The 22,821-nt window shown below is 42.5% G+C and overlaps 1 protein-coding gene across 2 annotated transcripts in view; it reads left to right on the plus strand.

The window, feature by feature from the left end:
- Positions 1-22,821, plus strand: part of RNF175 (ring finger protein 175) — a 64,865-nt gene that overhangs the window by 37,873 nt on the left and 4,171 nt on the right. For both annotated transcript variants that reach the window (XM_042234249.2, XM_027956224.3), the window contains exons 5-7: positions 10,977-11,084; positions 14,519-14,639; positions 19,286-19,419. In XM_042234249.2, coding sequence (XP_042090183.1) covers positions 10,977-11,084; positions 14,519-14,639; positions 19,286-19,419 — 363 coding nt within the window. The remainder of the gene's footprint in view (positions 1-10,976; positions 11,085-14,518; positions 14,640-19,285; positions 19,420-22,821) is intronic.

The following is a 22,821-nucleotide window of genomic DNA, read 5'->3' on the forward strand; positions in this document are numbered from 1 at the left end:
TAAATGAAGAAATTGTAGGAAGAAAAGCTAAGCAGGGGGCCACAGTCCCACAGGCAGTAAGTCAGGGAGCCCAGAATCAAGCCACAGACTGCTGCTGCTGCTGCTGCTCCGTCGCTTCAGTTGTGTCCGACTCTGTGCGACCCCATAGACAGCAGCCCACCAGGCTCCCCTGTCCCTGGGATTCTCCAGGCAAGAATACTGGAGTGGGTTGCCATTTCCTTCTCCAATGCATGAAAAGCCAAAGGGAAGTCACTCAGTCATGCCCGACTCTTAGTGACCCCATGGACTGCAGCCCACCAGGCTCCTCCATCCATGGGATTTTCCAGGCAAGAGTACTGGAGTGGGGTGCCATTGCCTTCTCCGAAGCCACAGACTACTGGAGTGCAAAGCCCCTGCCCCAGGAGCATGTTGCGGCTTAGTTATGGAAACCAGCTGCTTTGCATAGAGAAAGCCTGTAGTTCAAACCATTAGTAAGCAGACACACCTCTAATGCTGGCACAGCCTTGAGCAGGGACCCTCACGGCAGAGAATATGTGTGGAGTTGAAGGAAGCCCACTCTGGTGCTAACAGGTGTTGTGAGGGTGGAGGGAAGATCCTCTTAGAGCAGCCACTTTTCCCACATCGCCATTTTTGGCAGCATTAACTTCTGCCTTTATCTCATGCACTGAGCAGTGCTCCACAGTGCTCAGCACCAAGTAATAAGGGCCAGTAGCCCAAGGAGCCACTGTGGCAGAAAGACCCCCAAAGTCCTCTCTGGCCCCTTTTATAGGTGACACAACCTCACAGTCGCTTGAGACACCTTCTGCAGCCCCTGGGAGTTTCCTGCTCCAGGTAACTCCGATTGCTGACCCCCTCGATGGGACAGGACTACACCTATAGGCAAATGCTGTCTAGATAATGGTGGTATGTCAATCGCTTGAAGCAGAGAAAGCATTTCACCATAGAAATAACGTAAATGACAAGTCATTTCTCAGATAAGGTCACAAATCCTCATTTAAATCATAATGTTTCATAAGATCCCTTTTAACTGGGACTCACAGTGAAGCACAGCATTTTTTAAAATAACACTGGCTCCAGGCACACCCTGGGAAATTCCCAACCCACGCCCACTCTAGTCCAAACCAGCTTACCAAGCTGCCTGGAAGCATAGTCCACAGCAATGCTGGTGCCAAAGCCATGCCTCCTAATTCATAGAAACAAACACAAAAAGTCAAATAGAGACAAAGGATTTTTTTTTTTTTCCAAAAGAACAAAACAAGATAAAACTCCAGGAAAAAAAAAATAATGAAACAGAGATAAGCAATTTGTCTGATAAAGAGTTCAGTGATGGTCATAAAAATGCTCACAAATCTCAGAAGAATGGAGTAACACAGGGAGAACTTCAACAAATAGTTAGAAAATATAAAAGCACCAATCAGAGCTGAAGGATATAATAACTGAAACAAAAAGTACCCTAGAGGGCATCAATAGCAGACTAGATGGTGCAGCGGAATGGATCCGTGACTGGAAGACAGTAGAAGTCCTTGAGTCAGAACAACAACAACAAAAAGAATTTTTTACAGTGAGGATACATTAAGGGGCCTCTGAGACAACCTCAAGTATACTAACATTCACACTATGGGAGTCTGAGAAGGAGAAGAAAGAAAATGACAGAAAACGTCTTTGAAGAAAAACTCCCTAAGCCGGGGAAAGGGAACATATACAGGTCCAGGAAGCACAGAGAATCCAAAGCGTGCTGAACCCAAAGCGATCCACATCAACACAAACCACAGTTGAAATGGCAAAAGTTAAAGATAATGAGAAAATTTGGAAGACAAAGAAAATGAGTGACATACCGGTGCAGTTCAGTTCAGTCGCTCAGTCGTGTCCGACTCTTTGTGACCCCATGAATCGCAGCACGCCAGGCCTCCCTGTCCATCACCAACTCCCGGAGTTCACTCAGACTCACGCCCATCGAGTCCATGATGCCATCCAGCCATCTCATCCTCTGTCGTCCCCTTCTCCTCCTGCCCCCAATCCCTGGAACCCTCCTAAAGCTATAAATTGATTTTTCAGCAGAAACTTTACAAGCCAAAAGAGAGTGTCAGGATATATTTAAAGGGCTAAAAGGATTTTTTTTTTAGTTGCAAACAAGAATACTCTTCCCAACAAGGTAATTTCTCCTTCAGAATCAAAGGAGAAATAAAGAGGTTCCCAGATAAGCTAAAACTAAGAGTTCATCACCACTAAACTAGCCTCACAAGAAATGTTGAAGGGTTTTCTTTAAGTGGAGAACAACTAGCCGTAACTAGAAGTAAGAAAATATTTGAAGGAAAAAACTCACTGATAAAGGTAAATCCACTGGTGAAGGCACCAATATGAAGATGAAAGGACAAAATCTGTAAAATAAATTACAACTACAATGAGTAGTTAAGGGATACACAAAGCAAAAAGGTATAAAATATGATGTCAAACCCATAAAACATGGGCTGGAGAGGAGTAGAAATGTAACACTTTTAGAATGCATTCAAATAAGTGACCATCAGTTCAAAACAAATCCCTATATATATATTTATACACAGGCCCATAATATATGAAGCTCATGAACCACAAACCAAAAACCCACAGTAGATATACCAAAGAAATGAAGTGAAAAGAACTCTAAGCAAACACTAAAGAAAATCACTAAACTGTAAGGGAAGAGAATAAAAGAAGGAGAAAGGAACTATAAAAATGACCAAAAAACAATTCACAAAATGGCAGTAAATATATATATGAGAACTTTAAATGTAAATAGACTAAATACTCAATTACAGGACATAGGGTGATTGAATGGATTAAAAACTCAGACCCATCTATATGCTAGCTTCAAGAGATACACATCAGATCTAAAAACACACAGGGACTGAAAGTGAAAAGATGGAAAATACATTCCTTCTAAATGGAAAGTGAAAGAAAGCTAGGATACCAATATTTACATCAGAAATGATAGACTCTAAAACAAAGACCAAAACAAAAGACAAAGACTACAAAATGATAAAGGGGTCAGTCCAAGAAAAGAATCTAACATTTGGGAATATTTATGCACCTAAGTTCGGAGAAGGCGATGGCACCCCACTCCAGTACTCTTGCCTGGAAAATCCCATGGACAGAGGAGCCTGGTGGGCTATGGTCCATGGGGTCGAGAAGAGTCGGACATGACTGAGTGACTTCCCTTTTACTTTTCACTTTCGTGCATTGGAGAAGGAAATGGCAACCCACTCCAGTGTTCTTGCCTGGAGAGTCCCAGGGATGGGGGAGCCTGGTGGGCTGCTGTCTATGGGGTCGCACAGAGTCAGACACGACTGAGGTGACTTAGCATCATGCACCTAAGATAGGAGCACCTAAATACATATAGCACATATTAACAGACATAAAGGGAGAGATTGACAGCAATACTGTATTAGCAGGACTTTAATATTTCATTTATATCAATAGATCACCCAGATAGAAAATCAGTCAGGAAATATGGGCCTTAAATGATTAGATCAGATGAACTTAATAGATGTGTATACAACATTGCATCCAAAAACTGCAGAATACAAATTCTTTTCAAGGGCACATGGAACATTCTCCAGGATAGATAACGTGCTAGGCCATATGTCAAACAAGTGTCAATAAACTAAGAAGATCAACATCATATCAAGTATCTTTTCTAATCATAATAATATAAAAATAGAAATCAACTCCAGGAAGAAATCTGGAAAAAAATGCAAACATATAGATACTCAACAATGTGCTACTAAACAACCAATGGATGAAAATGGAATCACAAAGGTCCAAAACTTATGGGATGCAGCAAATCAGGTTTAAGAGGAAAGTTTATAAGAATACAGGTGTACCTCAAGAAACAAGAAGAATCTCAAATAAACAACTTGAAGTCTAAAGGAACCAGAAAAAAGAAGAACAGGCAAAGCCCACAGTTAGTAAAAGAGTGAAAATAATAAAAAGCAAAGTGAAAATGAATGCAATAGGGACTTTTAAAGATAAAAGAGATCAACAAAACCAAGAGATGTTTCTTTGAAAAGAGACGAAATTGATGAATCTTTAGCCAGTCTCATCAAGAAAAAGAGAGGGCCCAAATAAAATCAGAAATGAAACAGGAGAAATTACAACCATAAACATACAATCATAAGAGACTACTACAAACAACCATATGCCAGCAAATTAGACAACCTAGAAGAAATGGATAAATAGCTAGAAACATATAGTCTTCCAAGACTGAATCAACATAAAATAGAGAATCTGAATAGACCAATTACTGGTAATAAAATTGAATCAGTAATCAAAAAGCTTCCAACAAACAAAAATCCAGGACAAGATGGTTTCACAGGGAATTCTACCAAACATTTAAAGAAGAGCTAAACTTCTCAAATTATTCAAAAAAAAAAAAGAGAGAGAGACAGAAGGGAACACTCTCAAACTCAATCTATAAGGCCAGTATTACCCTGATACCAAAACCAAACAAAAACACTACCAAAAAAGAAAATTACAGGTCAGTATCCCTGATGATCATAGATGCAAATATCCTCAAAAAATGTTAGGAATTCAAATTCAACAGTACATTGAAAAGAATCATACAACATGATCAAGTGGGATTTACTCCAAGGATGCAGGGACAGTTCAACATCCACAAATCAATCAACACGATAAAGAGCATTAAATAAACAAATGATAAAAAATCACATGGTCACCTCAATGGGTTCAGAAAAAGCACTTGACAAAATTTAACATCCATTTATAAAAATTCTCAACAAAGTGGGTATAGGGGGAACATGCCTCAACATAATAAATACTATGACAAACCCACAGTTAACCTCATATTCAAACAGTGAAAACCTGATCTTCTAAGATCAGGAACAAAGCAAGGGTACACACTGTCATCACTTTTATTCAATTCAGTTTTGGCAGTCCTAGCCGTAGCAATCAGAGAAGAAAAAGAAATAAAAGAAATCTAAATGGGAAAGGAAGAAGTGAAACTGCCGCTGTTGGCAGATGACATAGTACTACACACAGAAAATCCTAAAGATGCCGCTGGAAAACTGCTAGAACGCATTAATGAATTTGGTGAAGTTTCAGGATATAAAATGAATACAAAGAAACGTGTTGCATTTCTATATACTAGCAATGAACTATGAAACATAGAAAGTAAGGAAACAGTCCCATTTATCACAGCATCAAAAAGAATAAAATATCTAGGAATAACCTACCTAAGGAAGTAAAAGACCTGTACTTGGAAAATTCTAAGACAATGATAAAATAAATTGAAGATGACACAAGTAAATAGAAAGATATACCCATCTTATGAACTGGGAGAATTTATATTGTTAAAAATCCACACTACCCAAGGCAATCCACAGATTCAATGCAATCCTTATTAAAATACCAATGGCATTTTTCACAAATAGTCCTAAAATTTGTATGGAACCACAAAAGACTCCAGATAGCTAAAACAATCTTGAGAAAGAAGAACAGGGCTGGAGGTATCACACTCGCTGATTTCAAACCAAACTACAAAGCTATAGTAATCAAAACAGTATGGTACTGGCAGAAACAGACATTTAGATCAATGAAATAGAGTAGAGAGTGCAGAAATAAACCCACACTAATGTGATCAATTAATCTACAATAAAGGAGGCAAGAAAATACAATGAAGAAAAGACAGTCTCTTTAGTAAATGGTGTTGGGAAAACCAGACAGCTACATGTTAAAGAAAGAAACGACACCATTTTCTTATACTATATACAAAAATAAAATGGATTGAAGGCTTAAGTGTAAGATCTGAAACCATAAAAATCCTAGAAGAAAACATAGTCAGGACACACTTTGGCATCAGTCTTTGCCATGTTTTTTGATCTGTCTTCTCAGGCAAGGGCAACGAAAGCAAAAGTAAACAAATGGGACCACATCAAGCTAAGAAGTTTTTACGTGGCAGTAGAAGCCATCAACAAAAATGAAAAGGTAACCGACTGAATGGGAGAAGATACTTGAAAATGATATGTTCAATAAGGGGTTTATCTCCAAATATATGAAGAACTCATACAACTCTATATTAAAAAACCAAACAATTCATTTTAAAAATGGGCCAAGGGCCTGAATAGACATCTTCCCAAAGAAGGCATACAAGTGGCCAACAGGCACATGAAAAGATGCTCATCAGTCATCTGGGGAAATCAAATCACGTGGAAATCAAAACCACAATGAAATATTATCTCACATCTGTCAGAATCGTGATTATCAAAAAGACAAGAAATAATTAGTGCTGGCAAGATTGTGAAGAAAAGGGAGCCCCTTGTGCCCTTTGGACGGGACTGTAAATTGTTGGAGCCACTATTTGTGGCTTTCCACTGTTTGTTGGAAAACAGTATGGAGATTCCTAAAAAACAGCAACAACAACAACAACAACAAAACCAATGTTTAAAACAATTACCTTACCATCTGGCAGTTTTTCTCTGGAGTATGGCTTGGGTAAAAGCACCAACTTAAAAACATGTGCTCAGCCCCCCTGTTCATTGCAATATTATTTACAATAGCCAAAATATGGAAGCAGCCTAGGTGTTCCTTGATAGATTAATAGATAAGGAAGAGGAAGTGTACACGTAAAATGGAATAGTACTCAGCCATTAGAAAGACCAAAGTTTGCATATTTTGAGAACATGGATGGACCTAGAAAGCTATGCTAAGTTTAGAAGTCAGACAAAGACAAATATCATATACCACTTACATGTGGAATATAAAAAAAAATGAACAAACATAAAACAGAAACAGTCATAGATACAGAGAACAAAATAGATGTTGCCACAGGGGGAGGGAGTGGGGGAATGAAATGGGTGAAAGGGATTAAGAAGCACAAACATCAAGTTACCAAAAAAGGAAGTTTCAGGGACGTAATATATAGGCATACCTTTTGGGTCAGGTTCCAGAGCACTGCAATAAAGTGGCTATCACACCCGAGCAAGTCACAAGTTTTTTGGTTTCCCTGTACATATAAAAGTTTATGCTATGTATGTTGATACTACACTGTAGCCTATTAAGTGTGTGACAGAATTATATCCAAAAAAATGATGTACATTTCTTTATTTTAAAATCTCTATTGTTAAAAAATGCTAACCATCACCTGAGCCTTCAAGGAGTTGTAATCTTGTTCCTAGTGGAAGGTCTCGCCTCCAAGTTGGCGGCTGCTGACCGGATTGGTGGTCGCTGAAGGTCGGGTTAGCTGCGGCAATTTCTTCTAGTAAGACAGTGATGTCTGCTGCATTGATTGACTCTTTCCTGAACGATTTCTCTGTAGCACGTGGTGCTGTTTGATAGCATTTTACCCACATAGAACTCCTTTCAAAACTGGAGTCAGTCTTCTCACACCCTGCTGCTTCTTTAGCAACTAAGTTTATGTCACATTCTAAACCCTTTGTTATTTCAGCAGTCTTCACAGCATCTTCACCAGGAGTAGATTCCATCCCAAGAAACGACTTCCTTCACTTCTCCATAAGAAGCAACTCCTCATTTGTTTCATCATGAGGCTGCAGCAGCTCTTCAGGCTCCACTTTGCATTCTAGCTGCCTTGCTATTTCCACCACATCTGCAGCTCCTTCCTCCACTAAAGGCTTAAATTCCTCCAAGTCACTCGTGAGGGATAGAATCAACTTCTTCCAAACTCCTGTCAGTGTTGATATTCTGACCTCTTCCCGTGAACCACAAGTGTTCTTAATGGCATCTAGAATGGTGAATCCTTCCCGGAAGGCTTTTTATTTACTTTGCCCAGATCCATCAGAGGAATCACCATTTATGACAGCTGTAGCCTTATGAAATGTACTTCTTAACTAATAAGAATTGAAATTCAAAATCGGTCCTTGATTCATGGGCCAAAGAATGGATGTGTTACAGGCATAAAAGCATTAATCTCATTGTACATCTCAATCAGAGCTCTTGAATGACCGGGTGCATTGTCAATGAGCAGGAATATTATGAATCTTTTTCCCTGGGGGTTAGTAAGTAGTCAGCAAACCATGTTGCAAACAGATGTGCTGCCATCGAGGCTTTGCTGTTCCATTTATATAGCAAAAGCAGAGTAGTGTGTTAGTCGCTCAGTCGTGCCCGACTCTTTGTGACCCCATGGACTGCAGTCCACCAGGCTCCTCTGTCCATGAGATTTTCCAGGCAAGGATACCGGAGTGAGTTGCCATTTCCTTCTCCAGGGCATCTTCCCAACCCAGGGATCGAACCCAGGTCTCCTGCACTGCAGGCAGATTCTTTACCGACTGAGCTACAAGGGAAGCCCAAAGCAGAGTAGACCAAGCATAATTCTTCAGGACCCTAAGATTTTCAAATCTTAGGCTTCTACTGAGAGTCACCAGCTACATAAGACCCTAACAAGAGAGTCAGCCTGTCATTCGAAGCTTTGAAGCCAGGCATTGTCTTCTCCTCTCTAAGTACGAAAGTCCTAGATGGCATCTTCCCATAGAAGGCTGTTTTGTCTGTGATGAAAATCTGTTGTTAAGTCACTAAGTCATTTCTGACTTTTTGCGACCCCATGGACTATAGCCCACCAGGCTCCTCTGTCCATGGGATTTCCCAGACAAGAATACTGGAGTGGATCCCATTTCCTTCTCCAGGGGATGTTCCCAACCCAGGGAGGGAACCCATGTCCCCTGCTTGGCAGGTGGACTCTTTGCCACGGAGCCACTAGAGAAGCCCCTATTTACTGTTGCCACCATCGCTAATTATCTTAGCTACATCTTCTGGGAAGCTCTCTGCTGCTGCACCAGCCCTGGCTGCCTCACCTCGCGCCTCTGCTGTGGAGACAGGCTCTTTCCTGACACGTCTCATGACCCAACCTCTGCTGGCTTCAGACTTTTCCTCTGCAGCTTCCTCACCTCTCGGCCTTCAGGAAACTGAAGAGAGTGAGGGCCTTGCTCTGGATTAGGCCTTGGCTTAAGAGAGAGAATCAATGTTGCGGCTGGTTTGACCTTCTTTCCAGACCACTGCCGCTTTCTCCATATCAGCAGTAAAGCTGTGTCACTTTCGTTTGTATATTCACTGGAGCAGCACTTTTCATTTCCTTCAAGCATTTTCCTCTGCATACATAACTTGGCTCACTGATGCAAGAGGCCTAAGTTTTCGGCCAGTTTCTACTTTTGACATGCCTTCCTCACTAAGCTTAATCGTTTCTAGCTTTTGATTTTAAGTGAGAGGTATGCAGCTCTTCCTTTCACTTGAACAATGGGGCCACTGTGGGATTGTTAATTGGCCTGATTTCGATGTTGTTGTGTCCCAGGGAATAGGGAGGCCTGAGAAGAAGGAGAAAGGGAAAAGCCAAGCAGTGGTAAAGTCAAAACACACTACTTTTATCAGTTGAGGTTGCCATGTTACATGTGCGTGGTTTGTGGTGCCCCAAAACAATTATAACAGTGACACCAAAGCTCACTGATCACAGATCACCAAAACAAATATGATAATCATGTAAAAGTTTGGAATCTTGTAAGAATTAGCAAAATGGGGCACAGAGACACAAAGTGAGGAAGTGCTGTTGGAAAAGTGGTCCCTACAGACCTCCTCAACAAAGGGTTAACACAGACCTTCTGTTTAATGATAATAATGCAGTGTTTGCAAAGTGTAATAAAGCTAGGTCTGCCTGTATAGTTGGTAAAATCATGATAACTATGGCAATAGACGGTAACTAGATTCCTAGTGGTGGTGGTTTTGTAATACATAGAAACATCAAATCACTATGCTGTACGCCTGAAAGTAATATAAAGCCATAAGTCAGCTATACTTTAATAAAAATTTTAATACATAAATAAAATAACGCTGAAACATTGGATCAGTAATAATATAGAACATAAGCATTTGGTGCGATGGCTCCAACAGGGAGGAAGCCAGGGAAGGTGAGATTTGGGGACAGGGCTCCAGGGGTCAGAGGCGAAAGCGTGAGGCCCTGTCTCCAGAGGGAGATTCTGAATGAAGTTTGGGGAGAAATGCAGGAGAGGGGTTCCAGAGAAGGAGGCGGGAAGGGGCTGAGGGCAAACGGGGAGCCCTCCCCTCGTGTGCAGTGTGCCAGCACCCCCTTCGCTCCTCCGGGCCCCCAGCACCCCCTCCTTCCAGCCCCTGCGTGTTCGGAACCAGGAATGGAGCCGCGCCGCAGCCCCAGCCCAGGCTCTCTCAGGCAGGAAGCAGCAGGCGGTTTTCCTAAGAGCTTTTCCTGCCTGGAGCAGGGGGAGCAGAAAGGACCCACGGCTCCTTGCACATGGGCTCCGTCCTTGCCCTGCATCCCCACCCTCTCACTTCCCCATGTGGACCCTGCGGGAAGGCGGAAGCCCTGAAAGCCACGTGGTGAGCGTGGGACAGACACAGGGCCCGGCCACGCAGCGCAGGAAACAAGTGCGCCGGCTCCTGCTCCAGGGCTGCGGGGCCGCGTGAGTGAGGCCGCGCGAGGGCCGGGGCAGCGCGGGCGGGAAGCGAGAGGCTCCGGGGAGGACAGCTCCCATCGCTCGCTCGCCTCCAAGGACTCCTGCCAAAGCCACTGTAAGCCAATCAGAGAGGGAGGTCGACAGGGCCTCGTGTAGAATAACTGGTCCCGAAGGTCACCTTTCCATGAGGACATAAGTCGCAATGAATTTATATACGCATGCTATGCTACGCTAAGTCACTTCAGTCGTGTCCGACTCTGTGCGACCCCATAGATGGCAGCCCACCCAGGCTCCCCCATCCCTGGGATTCTCCAGGCGTATATACATAGAAACACACGTGCTTGATAGTGCTGTCTATATATTGCTTGCTGATAGTATATTAAAACTCTAGATTATCATGGAGTTTAGCTGATATGATATATTCATGTTCTGTGTATTGTAAATTGAACAGAATTTTAGAAACTAAAAACTGACTTATAACAATGTTTGAAAAAGAGAAAATATTTTCTAATATATCATGTTTGGTGCATCTCCCCATTTTTCACTCCACAGATTGGTTTACAAATGGTTTCTTCTAATCTACAAACTCAGCTATGCATTTGGTGTTGTGGGTTATTTGGCTATCATATTTACAATGTGTGGATTCCATTTATTTTTCAGGTAAGTATCTCCAATTAAGATACTGATGTCTCTAAGCACTTACTTGTAGCATTAACCTGGTCAAGTTCTCAGTGTCTGGAAGCCACATTTGGCCCTGCAATTTTCCAGGGACACACTGTTTATAGTACTATCACTGGTATCATAGATGCCACTGGGGGAAACTAGTAAAAGGAAGAGAACACTCAGATTTCAAAGGTTTTAAAAATTATAAGCTTTAAAGACATCATCATTCAAAGCTGGCCTATATTTGTTGGAGCAATTCTTATTGAGCTAAGAAGTTCCCTTCCACAAAATTCTTAACTGTCATATCCCTCTATAGACCTTTCTTCTTTAAGCCCCTAGAACTATGCTATCCAATACAGTAGCTGCCAACCCATGTAACTGCTGAGCACTTAAAATATCAAGTAAGAGGTGCTGTAAGTCTAAAATACACATTGAGTTTCAAAGACCGTATAAGAAAATCATTTTATGATTACATGAGATGACAGTACTCTGGATGTTTTAGTGAAATTATTTGATCTGTTTCTTTTTACCTTTTATTTGTGGCTATAAGAATTTTTTTTAATTATGTCCAATCTGTATTTCCGTTGGACAGCCCTGCTCTAGAATTTTGTTTCTGCTCTAAATCTCTTCTGCTGGAGGCATTTAGTCAAAGAAGAAACTGAGTTCTTAGACATCGAAAGAGAAGTGAAGAGGTAGCAGGGCAGCAAAGTCTAGGGAGAAATAAAGGAAATTGGGATAATAATATCCATGACTCAGAATCCTGTTTCCACTGGGAAGATGGCTGCTGAGACCGCGCTGTGAGTGAGGTTCTCAGGGGCAGAGCTGTGTGTTGGAAAGGAAGTGTGAGACATACCACTGTGGATGGTGGACATACTAGCTGTGGAAAACCACTCAAAATCCCTGGAACATCTCTCACGTCAAAATTCCTCTAACTCTGGAACTTCCTCGGTGGTCCTGTGCTTGGAACTCCAACTGGGGGTGCAGGTTCGATCTCTGGTCAGTGACCCAAGATCCCACAGGCCACGTGACCAAAAACACTTAATCTAAATCTCTGGAACCTTAGAAATTTGAAAGGCAGAAGTTAGCTACCCATAAGTCATAAAATAAGGAAGAAAACTGGATGGAGACCCATCCCTGGGGGGAAGGGCTCTTCCTATGGCAACACAGCAATCTGATTTCATAAATATTTCATGCAATTTTCAGAGAGGGAACTCCCACCATTCCCTAGGAGGAAAGGGATAGAATACAACTGTCCCGATCTATTATTATTTGTTTACACATAGAAAGACACTGAATTATTCTTTCAGCATACTGTCTATATTACTTTAATGTATGTAAAATATTTTTTTACTTTTATGAAGTCACTTGGGACTGTAGTTACCCCCAAATTATTATCTGTATGATTTTAAGATCCTTATCCAGGAATTCTCTTATAATGAGGTATATGAAGAACCTAACCCTTCAGATGGGAAATGAAGTGAGAATCGTTCAGTCGTGTCTAACTTTACAAACCCGTGGACTATATGTAGCCTGCCAGACTCCTCTATCCATGGAATTCTCCAGGCCAGAATACTGGAGTGGGTAGCCTCTCCAGGGGACCTTCCCAATCCAGGGATTAGGGAACCCAGGTCTCCCACATTGCAGGCAAATTCTTTACCAGCTGAACCACCAGGGAAGCCCTCAGATGGGAAGGAGCTATTTTTTTTCACTACTAATTGTCGTTGAGCACAATTGTATTGAGATTCTTTTCTGTGGAACTACAAGTTCGTCGCTACACTTTTTATCGATTAGATTATAAATCCATGCTCCCCTGGGCAGAGAGGGAAGGTCATCTTCATTCTTCGCCACTGCCCCAGTTTTCAGATCTTGGAAGGATGAAGCTGCCCACTGTGTTGGAACGCCCAGTTCACAAGACCAAAAGACCTCTGCCCTCCAGGTCTGCACAGCTTGTACCGTTTCCTCCTCAAGTGAACAGAGCACAGAAACAGCCAGTAGAGGGTTCCGGAGAGAGGGACTCCCACCTCCCCTCCTCTTTCCATGTCCTTCCTGCCTCTGGCAGACCCACCGACTCTCATTGCTAGTATTAGAGACTCTTGCAGAGGGAGCAAATCGAAAGTGTGATCATTAAGATCCAGCTACTACATCAGGAGCTAATCATTCACTTTTTAAAGAAACCTTATGGATTTCCCTTGTGGCTCAGACGGCAAAGCGTCTGCCTACAATGCAGGAGACCTGAGTTCAATCCCTGGGTTGGGAAGATCCTCTGGAGAAGGCAATGGCAACCCACTCCAGTACTCTTGCCTGGAAAATCCCATGGATGGAGGAGTGTGGAAGGCTAAAGTCCATGGGGTCACAAAGAGTCGGACACAACTGAGCAACTTCACTTGGTCACTTACCTTTAAGAAAAGAAGGTGGTGGGCGGGGGTGGGGAAGGGGCTGATTCACATTTGTTATATGGCAGAAACCAACGCAACATTGTAAAGCAATTATCCTCCAATTAAAAATAAATTTAAAAATAAAGAAATAGCAGTTGTTGTAGAGAATCCTAGTGTATTTGAAATATCCAACTTGCAAAATAAAAATTTTTTTATTAACACATAGCAACTATGGCATAGTAACAAATGACCTCAAAATGTGAGCTTGATTCCTGGTACCAACTGTCAGGTTAAGCAATCATTTTTCCTAAGTCTCCATTTTTCAAACCAAAGTAGGGCTAATGATACCTATCTCCAATATTTTTAGGTAAGATTAAGTATTTGAAAGTATTCTATAAAATCTAAGTTTGATCACAGGGATTAAACTTCTCAGCCCTAGCTACTGTTCAGACCCCACCCCAAGCCACTTAAATTAGAGCCCTAGAAGATAGGCTTGTGTATTAGTATATACTTTAAATCTCCCCCCAGGTAATCCTAACATACAGTTAGGGCTGAGAACCATTGAACTATTAAAGAGGTTCCTAATGTTAGCTCCCCACTGCAATCATCCTTGTCTGGAGAGCCTCCAAAAATATTGCTGCATGGGCCCCACCTCCAGAGAGCTGATGTAATTGGCCCAGGGTGTAGCCTGCAGATGGAGGTTTTTTACAAGATGCCCAGGTTTTCCCACCGACAGCCAAGCTTGAGAACCTCTGGTTAGATTTGGCTTGTCTCAGCACTGCAGTCCAAAGAAGACGTTAAACACTCTTTCAAGAATTATTTTGTCCACTTAGCCTTGAGTGGTAAAATTTAAAGGAATGGAGAGAATTTTAAATTCACTTTTAAAAAAAAAGAAACACTAAACAAATAAATGAGGGAAAATACACTCAAGGTTCTGTTAGATACCATGGCAAGAAATACTTTCCAAGCTGCAGTCCTTCCCAAGACCATCCCCGCCCCCACCTCCCACCCCGCAAGATGCCCACTCTTACTTCCCTTGGCTGTTGTTTTCAATAGAATCAAAGCTAGAGATTCCATGGATTTGGGCATCGTGTCCTTGTTTTACGGCCTCTACTATGGGGTAATGGGGAGAGACTTCGCAGAGATCTGTTCGGACTACATGGCTTCTACTCTAGGGGTAAGCGTTGCTTTCATTCTTTGAAATCATTTTTGGTATGTAGAAAAATGGTCTCATCTTACACATTTGTGCCCATTTTCAGAAATAGGGGTTTTTTGGTTCTGTCAGCCCCAACTGCTCCTTGGATTCTCCGGGTGTCAAATTATCTGGAAGTAACCATATCTAGCATACTCGAATTGCCAACATTTAAAGGTTTAGTAAAAATTAATCTAAAAAATAAAAATAAAGGATTAGTAAAAATTCAGCAATAACAAAAACCCTTTATCTGTTGATGCAAATAAAAGTCATATTTGATGCACATAAAGCACTTTAGAATCAATCAACACCTCAGGGTAATAATCATCATAAAGATCAGCTATCATTATATTGCAATTGAAGAAATAGAAGAGATTAAAAGTGTGCTAAATGTATTCTGACTGTATGTTGTTCCCTGGAATTAAAAAAATCGCTAATAGCTTTTTAACGCTCTTAAAATTAAAACTCAGAATGGACACACTTTCTGGCTAGATGGATTCCAGATGCAGATATTAGGAGTAACCATCTGTGTCTAACATACGCACATCTCTTAAAAGCTTAATCCCAAAGGTCCCAGGTGTGACCCAGTGGTTTCAGAAATTCCACTTCTCTGTCCTCTACCAGCCTCTTGGCACACAGCCAGATATGAAATGGAGAAACCGCTGTGAGCAGCGAGGAAAGACTGGCCTTCTGGACTGCTGTTCTCCCCTCCGGTTACGGCTCAGGACTGAGTCGACAAGGCCTTTGTTTCATCCCCCACCTCCCCTTCCCCATCTCTGTAGACTCCATCTTACTCTTTCTCTAGAGCCTGGAGTCCAGCTTCTGTGGTGGAATGCTGGAATGGCCAGCCTTGTGTCATCTCTAAGACAGCTGCCTTTCTAGTGAACTCTAAGGCAAGCACAGAAGGGAGCATTTTCACTCCCAGTTCCTCCAACAGAAACCAGAGCCATCCCCCTTCTACAAATTCCCAAAGCCTCTTGTGCCTGCTTGTGGACAGGAGAGGAAGAGTTGAATGTCCTCTGTTCTCCAGTGGACCAGGAAGAAAAGATTTAACCTGGCAAAAGAACCAAGTCTTTAAGCCCCAGCTTTATGGAAATTCCTCACCTGATTCCATCCCACCAGTCTATGACATCTTGTCATCTCCTACCATCCTCATTCCAGCCACCAAGTACTGTCTCAAGCCATTGGCACAACCACCAGTGACTTCAGCTGATGGTGTGTGTGTGTACATGTGTGTATGCACTTATTCACGTGCTTGTGACAGAGGTAAAGAGGAAGCACCACACCAGTGCCTGCGCCCCACACTAATTAAGTCAGACTCTGGGAGTGGAGCCAATGCATCTGCTCTGCTTTAAAAGCTCCCTAGGAAAAGGAATAAGCTATTAAGCCATGCAAAAAGTTGGATGAATCGTAAATATATAGTGCTAAGTGAAAGAAGCCAGTCTGTACTATATGATTCCATTTATATGACAATTTGGAAAAGGTACAGCTATGGAGATGCTAGAGAAAGCAGTGGTTGCCAAGAGGGTTAGGGAGGGAGCAGGGCTGAATGTGTGAAGCACAGGGAATTTGTTAGAGTGGTGAAATTATTCTGTGTGATACTCTAATGGTGAATGCATGACATTAGTTATCTGTCAAAATCAACAGTACTTTATAGCAGAAAGGTTAAACCTTAAGTGTGCAAATGTAAAACAAGTCATGTAGGATGTCAGGGAATGCCAGGATAGAACGTGGACTGTGACCAGAGAATTCAGCTGTACTACAAATGTGTGAAATAACCTCTCTGAAGTGGGGGGGGGGGGGGGGGGGAAGTGCTGACCTAAGTCTCTTTGAAATGAGTGGAGATCCAAGATTAAAAGCAAAAGGAACTGTATGTAAGCACTGTACTCCATTAAGTAAGTTTCCCTCAGGGCTATGGGGATACCCTGATACCACTGTGCATGTATTCTGGAACTGGACTCCAAGTGAATGGAAGACTGGTCATGGAAGCTATGTTTCTTACTCTCAGAAGGCTACATATAAGCAAGGAGAGAAGGCTAGAATGATCTGTGAGCGGATCAAAGACATCAGTCCGAACTCGTGTTTAGCTTAACATAGATTATATGTATCTTAAGGTAGATGATATATATAGAAATATTTTATATTTTATATATTTTATATATTTATAACCCTTGTGTATACACATGGGTTAGAGTATACAGACATATCTCCTTGCTTTGTCAACTAAGAAGGCCTAGAAGCAATGACAGCTTAGTAGCAGTGAGCACACAAAGTGCTCTGAACTTGTTTTCTAATACCAGTCTATAATAAAAGGAAACAGTGTTCCTTGGGAAAACGGCTGATTCTGGGTCTTGGCAGGGAACATATAATATGACCCTAGAGTATTTTGTAGGGCCAGAAAGTAAGGAAGTTCTCAGAAAGAGCCCACACAAGAAAAAACCCACAGTGATGAGGGTATGTCAAAGAGACACAGTAGCCAAGGCTGAAACAATTTGAGCAACACAGTAGTAGCAGTAGTATTCATAGTAAATAGTACTGGGTTATAACTCGAAGTATAGAATAAATATCCCTGAGTCCACAGTGAAATAAGTGAATGATTGAATAGATAGATATATAAATAAATGAGAATAGACAGATCTCCTATTCAGACAAATTCCACATAATTTATGGAGATATTCCACCTTTAAGAAGGTTGCATGGTTGGCTTTTATATGTCAACTTGATTAGGCTCTCGTATCCAGCTGTTTGACCAAAGATGAGTCTACATGTTGCTTTGAATGTACTTTGTAGCTGTAATTAACTTTCAGTTCAGTTCAGTCGCTCAGTCGTGTCTGACTCTTTGTGACCCCATGAATTGTAGCACGCCAGGCCTCCGTGTCCATCACCAACTCCCGGAGTACACTTAGACTCATGTCCATTGAGTCCGTGATGCCATCCAGCCATCTCATCCTCTGTCGTCCCCTTCCCCTCCTGCCCCCAATCCCTCCCAGCATCAGAGTCTTTTCCAATGAGTCAACTCTTCGCATGAGGTGGCCAAAGTACTGGAGTTTCAGCTTTAGCATTAACTTTAAGGGAAAGCCAATACCCTTGAAAATATAGATGGGTCTTAGCTAATCAGTCAAAGACGTTAAGGGCAAAAACTGAAGTTTTTCAGAGAAGAAGTTCTGCCTCAAGTCTGAAAACTCTTTCCAGAGTTTGGCCTGCTAGCCTGCCCTCCAGGTTCCAGACTTGCCAGCCTCAGGTCTTGAAAATGAGTCTCTCTCTCCCTTCCCCCTTTCTCCCTCTCCACCCACTCTCCCCCGACCCACACGCATACATATCCTCTGTTCCATTTCCCTGGAGAACCCTGACTGATACAGATGTGGACCATAACTCCTAACTCCCCACTCCCTAAGTGTGAACTGCTCGTGGTGATGGTGATTTCCTTCCAAAGAGTACAGTGTAGAAAGAAGTAAAAGGTAGTTTTAGAGTGGAGAAACTTGACAAACACTATCTCAAACTAAGTGATCAAGGTCAACATCATCAATGATGAGTCATGTTGACAGCACGCACCCTTGCCACAATGTGGTAAGGGTGGCATTTCACCTCTGTTCTCTTCTTCCCTAAACTCATAAGCCCAGCATCATCAAGAGAAAAAATCATTAGCTAAAATCCAAGTGAAGGACATTCTTCAAGCACCGCCCCCACCCCCAAACTGTCAGTCATAGGGAAGAAAAACAAAGTCTGAGAAACTGCCAAAGCCAAGAGAAGCCTAAAAAATTTTTTTAAAAAAGAGAAGCCTAAACAGATAAGACAATTAATGGTATCCTGGATGGGATTCTAGAACAAAATAAGGACATTTGAGAAAAACCAAGCAATCTGAACAAAGTATAGACTTTATTTCATAATAATGCATCAGTGTTGGTTCATTAATTGTAACAAATGTACCACCCTAAATGTAAAGTGTTAATCACAGGGGAAACTTGGTATGGGAACTCTATTCTATATTTGTATCTTTTACATCTAAAATACAATGCTACCGTTTTTTATTTTACATTTAAAAAATAAAATAAATATTTTATCTTTTAAAAAGCTTCTTAGACATTATAATGTGCTGCCAATGTTGAGAATTGCTCCTCATCCACACCCCTGGGGAGATGCAATGTCCCAAGTTAGAATTCTAAATGCACTGCTTTCTAGTGGGATCAGTCTTTGTACTCCCTATAGTCAGATGGGATTTTTTTAAATTGATTAAAATTTTAATTATATTAAAGTTAATTAAAAGATACATAGATGTCTGGGGTTACTTGAGATCTGGGAATCAGAGTCTCGGGAGAATAAGGGGAAGGTCAGGTTCTGGGTGAATTTAAAAAGCTTGCCATGTCATTCTGAACTATAGCCCTTGATAAAATTGTTCCTCTTAAAGGATTCCTTAGTGGAGAAGTTAGATGGTTATAATTAGCAATGTGCTTTGGGGTTCAGTGGGGTTTTTCCTGGGAAACCTCTACCCCACGGTAGCATTGTTCTTATGGGAAAAAAACGTTTCAAGTTCTAAACCACCAGAGAAACAGTAAAGCCTCTCTGTCTTCAAGCTGGCAGTGGCTTCCCTGTGTTCACAGAATGTTGTGTGCTCTGGGCCTGTCCCCCAATAGTTCTACAGCGTCAGTGGGATGCCCACCAGGAGTCTGTCGGACGACATCTGCGCCGTGTGTGGGCAGAAGATCATTGTGGAACTTGATGAAGAAGGGCTCATTGAAAACACCTACCAGCTTTCATGCAAGCATGTGTATCCTTTTCATGGAAGGCCATTTGGCCTTCCTCAAGCCAGTGCTGGGAGATGGAAAATCAGGGAAGACTGTCCCATCACCCCCCTCCTCCTTTGTCTCCTCCTTCTCCCCACTTCCTTCTGCCTTGCTTAGCTCCCTTCCCCAAAACCCAAGCCTTTATGCTCCTGTCCATTTTCTTATTGAGACTCTCTCCGATCCCTGATGAATAATGAACTGCTCTTAGTAGGCGGTAAACCTCTTTCCCGCCTCCTCCCCCCAGTAATTTCTTTTTTAAAAGGAATCTTCAGGCCACACAGACAGGAGGGCTGCAGCACCGGAGCAGAGGCTGGCTGGGAGAGCCGGTGAAGCCTTAAGCACACAGGTAGCCAGTGAGGACCGGGGAAGAGAGGGTGGGGAGTGAGGAACAGAGTGTAGTTTCAGCTGCCGGGCAGAGCTCAGGACTTGCCTGGCGGACCCCTCGTCTGAATCTCACAAGAACAAGAACGACAATGTCCAGTTTTTCACTCTTAGGATTGAATAGATGGAATCTGTCCAGATTAAACAGAATCCAATCATGAGTGCTGCACATCTGCGGTATTAATGGTGGTGTGTTTTGCCTGGAAATAATTCTCAGGAACCTGCTTGTGTCAACAGTGGTGACGGGGAAAGCCAAGCATCAGCTTTGGCCTTGAAAAGAGGACACCTTAAATTACACAGGAAGAGACCAAAATAGGAGCACATGGTTCTTGGACCATTTCATTCCCTGGCCTATGGGTTGTGCCCCAAAGCACTATCCACCAGCGGAGGGATCTTTAGGGGCCAGGCCAGCCTGGCCCTGGAAACCAGCACCCTCTGGGACTCCAGCAACAGTGAGGAAGGGCTCCATGCGCTGAAAGATGCTGGCATCAAGAGCCCTGGGCCAAGCAGGCTGCACTGCCTGAGCATGTAACTCTGGATACCACAGTTGTGTTTGCATTGCCCAACAATCAGTATTTTAATTCTTCTCTTAATACAGGGAAAAGAAGGCATCATTTATCTTTATTTTATAGTACAATATCAATTTTATAATATTGCTGTACACTCAGTTCAAAGCTCTGGCATTATAAGGTGATCAAACCATCTGCCTCTTGCCTCTGAAGCCCACCGAACCCAGTCAGTAATACCGCAGACATGCAGCACTCATGATTTGATTCTGTTTAATCTGGACAGATTCCATTTATTCAATCCTGAGAGTAAAAAACTGGACCAAATGCATCTGAAATGTAATAGGAGCCTTTACTCCAACATTTAAGTCTTAACATTTTAAGGTAAGAAACACAAAGATATCCCATGTGGGATTCTATGTGGTTTTTCAGTGTGATACATTTCCCAAAAACCTATCATTCTTAGTAGAAATTTTCCAAGTCTGGTCCTAGTTTTAAATGTGATTTAGTTTTCAAATGTTGGAACAGAGCCCCTTCTGCCATTTGCAAGTGGAAATCTTTTCTCTCTCCACCTTTAAAAGCCCTTAGGGATTGTTGTACATGTGTGCATACGTAATCGAAAATGTAGTCACCTGCAAATTTGCTTTGCAGGGAGTATTATTAATGGCCCATTTTAGCATGAGTCATATGAGCAAGGAGTGGGCAAACATGAATCATATTAACAAGGGGTGGGAATCTGAGTCCTGCTCTGCAGAAATTCTGCTGGGGTGAAGGCTTTTCATATGAGATTTTGAAGATAAAAGAGGAGATGAACATCTCAATGCTTGCTCAATGAGCCCTGAATGCCATACCTGGGGGATATGGGGCTATACTCCAGCTCTTTTGAATGGAGGACTGTACAGGTTTTGACTCAATATCTTTGTTATAATACACTTTATGTTAACCCAAACATGCAAAAGTGACCCCAGTTCCAAGAACATAAAAGAACGGGAACTCTTGGTCGCACACCTATCTAACACCGAGGAATCATCTGCGTGGCCTTGACTGTCTCCACCTCCACGCCCTCCGTTAGTGAGGGAACATCTACAAGGTGCTGAAGCAGATCAGGGAAAGCCACGCTGGGACCGATGACTGTAGAAATGAATCAACACGATGAATCTCACAGTTAATCACGGTGTCTGTTGTTTAGTCATTAAGTCACATCCAGCTCTTTTTGTGACCCCAAGGACTGTAGCCCGCCAGGCTCCTCCATCCATGGGATTTCCCCGGCAAGAATACTGGAGTGGGTTGCCATTTCCTTCTCCAGGGGATCTTCCCAGCCCAGGGTTTGTACCTGCCTCTCCTACATTGGCAGGCAGATTCTTCACCACAGAGCCACCAGGAAAGCCCCAGTTAATGACGCTACTCAAATCTATAAGCTGTGGAACCTGAGGAAAGTAAGTTTGCAATAGTAATTGGTTTTGAATGATACATTCAAATATTCATTCAATAAAGAGGCGTGTGTGTGTGTGTGTGAGTGTGTGCTTAGTTGCTCAGTCATGCCCAACTGTCTGAGGCCCCATGGAGTGTGGCTCCTCTGTCCATGCAGTTCTCCAGGCAAGAATACTGGAGGGGGCTGACATTTCCTTCTCCAGGAGGTCCTCCTGTCCCAGGGATCCAGCTTGAGTCTTGCGTCTCCTGCACTGGCAGGGGGATTCTTCGCCATTAGTGCCCCCTGGGAAGCCCCCAGACAGGCACTTAGGCACTGCTTAAGGTGCTGAGCACAGAGGCGAATGAGTCACTCTCCCACAGGTAGCACACTGCCCAGGAGAGATATGTAAGTACCCAGAAAGTCGTGCCACAGACTGACTTGACTCAGGCTCTGTAGGATTCAGTCCCTGGTGCTGAGAGAAAACATATGGTTCATTGTCAACTTTGGGGACAAAGCATCGATCTTTCTGTACAAGGGATTGTATACAAATGAATCTGTAAGTGCCTAGATTCTATATATTCTATTTCAAAATAACTGGCTCCTTATCAGTAATAAAAACTTGAGAAAAAACTTATGAAGCTAATAGAAATATCTGCACAAATATTTGACCACAAATAATTTGAACTTGTCTAATCTCATTACATTGGAGAAGGCAATGGAACCCCACTCCAGCACTCTTGCCTGGAGAATCCCATGGATGGAGGAGCCTGGTGGGCTGCAGTCCATGGGGTTGCTGAGGGTTGGACACAACTGAGCGATTTCACTTTTACTTTTCATTTTCATGCATTGGAGAAGGAAATGGCAACCCACTCCAGTGTGATTGCCTTGAGAATCCCAGGGACGGGGGAGCCTGGTGGGCTGCTGTCTATAGGGTTGCACAGAATCGGACACGACTGAAGTGACTTAGGAGGAGGAATCTCATTACATAGATGGTAATGGGTAGGTGCCCAAAAAGCCAAATGGGGAGTTGCTATGAGAAATGCACAAAAAGTGAGGATATTTTACATAAGACATCCTGTAAAAAAAGC

The sequence above is a fragment of the Ovis aries genome, chromosome 17, assembly GCF_016772045.2.
Source record: "Ovis aries strain OAR_USU_Benz2616 breed Rambouillet chromosome 17, ARS-UI_Ramb_v3.0, whole genome shotgun sequence".
In the NCBI taxonomy this organism is placed as follows: domain Eukaryota; kingdom Metazoa; phylum Chordata; class Mammalia; order Artiodactyla; family Bovidae; genus Ovis; species Ovis aries.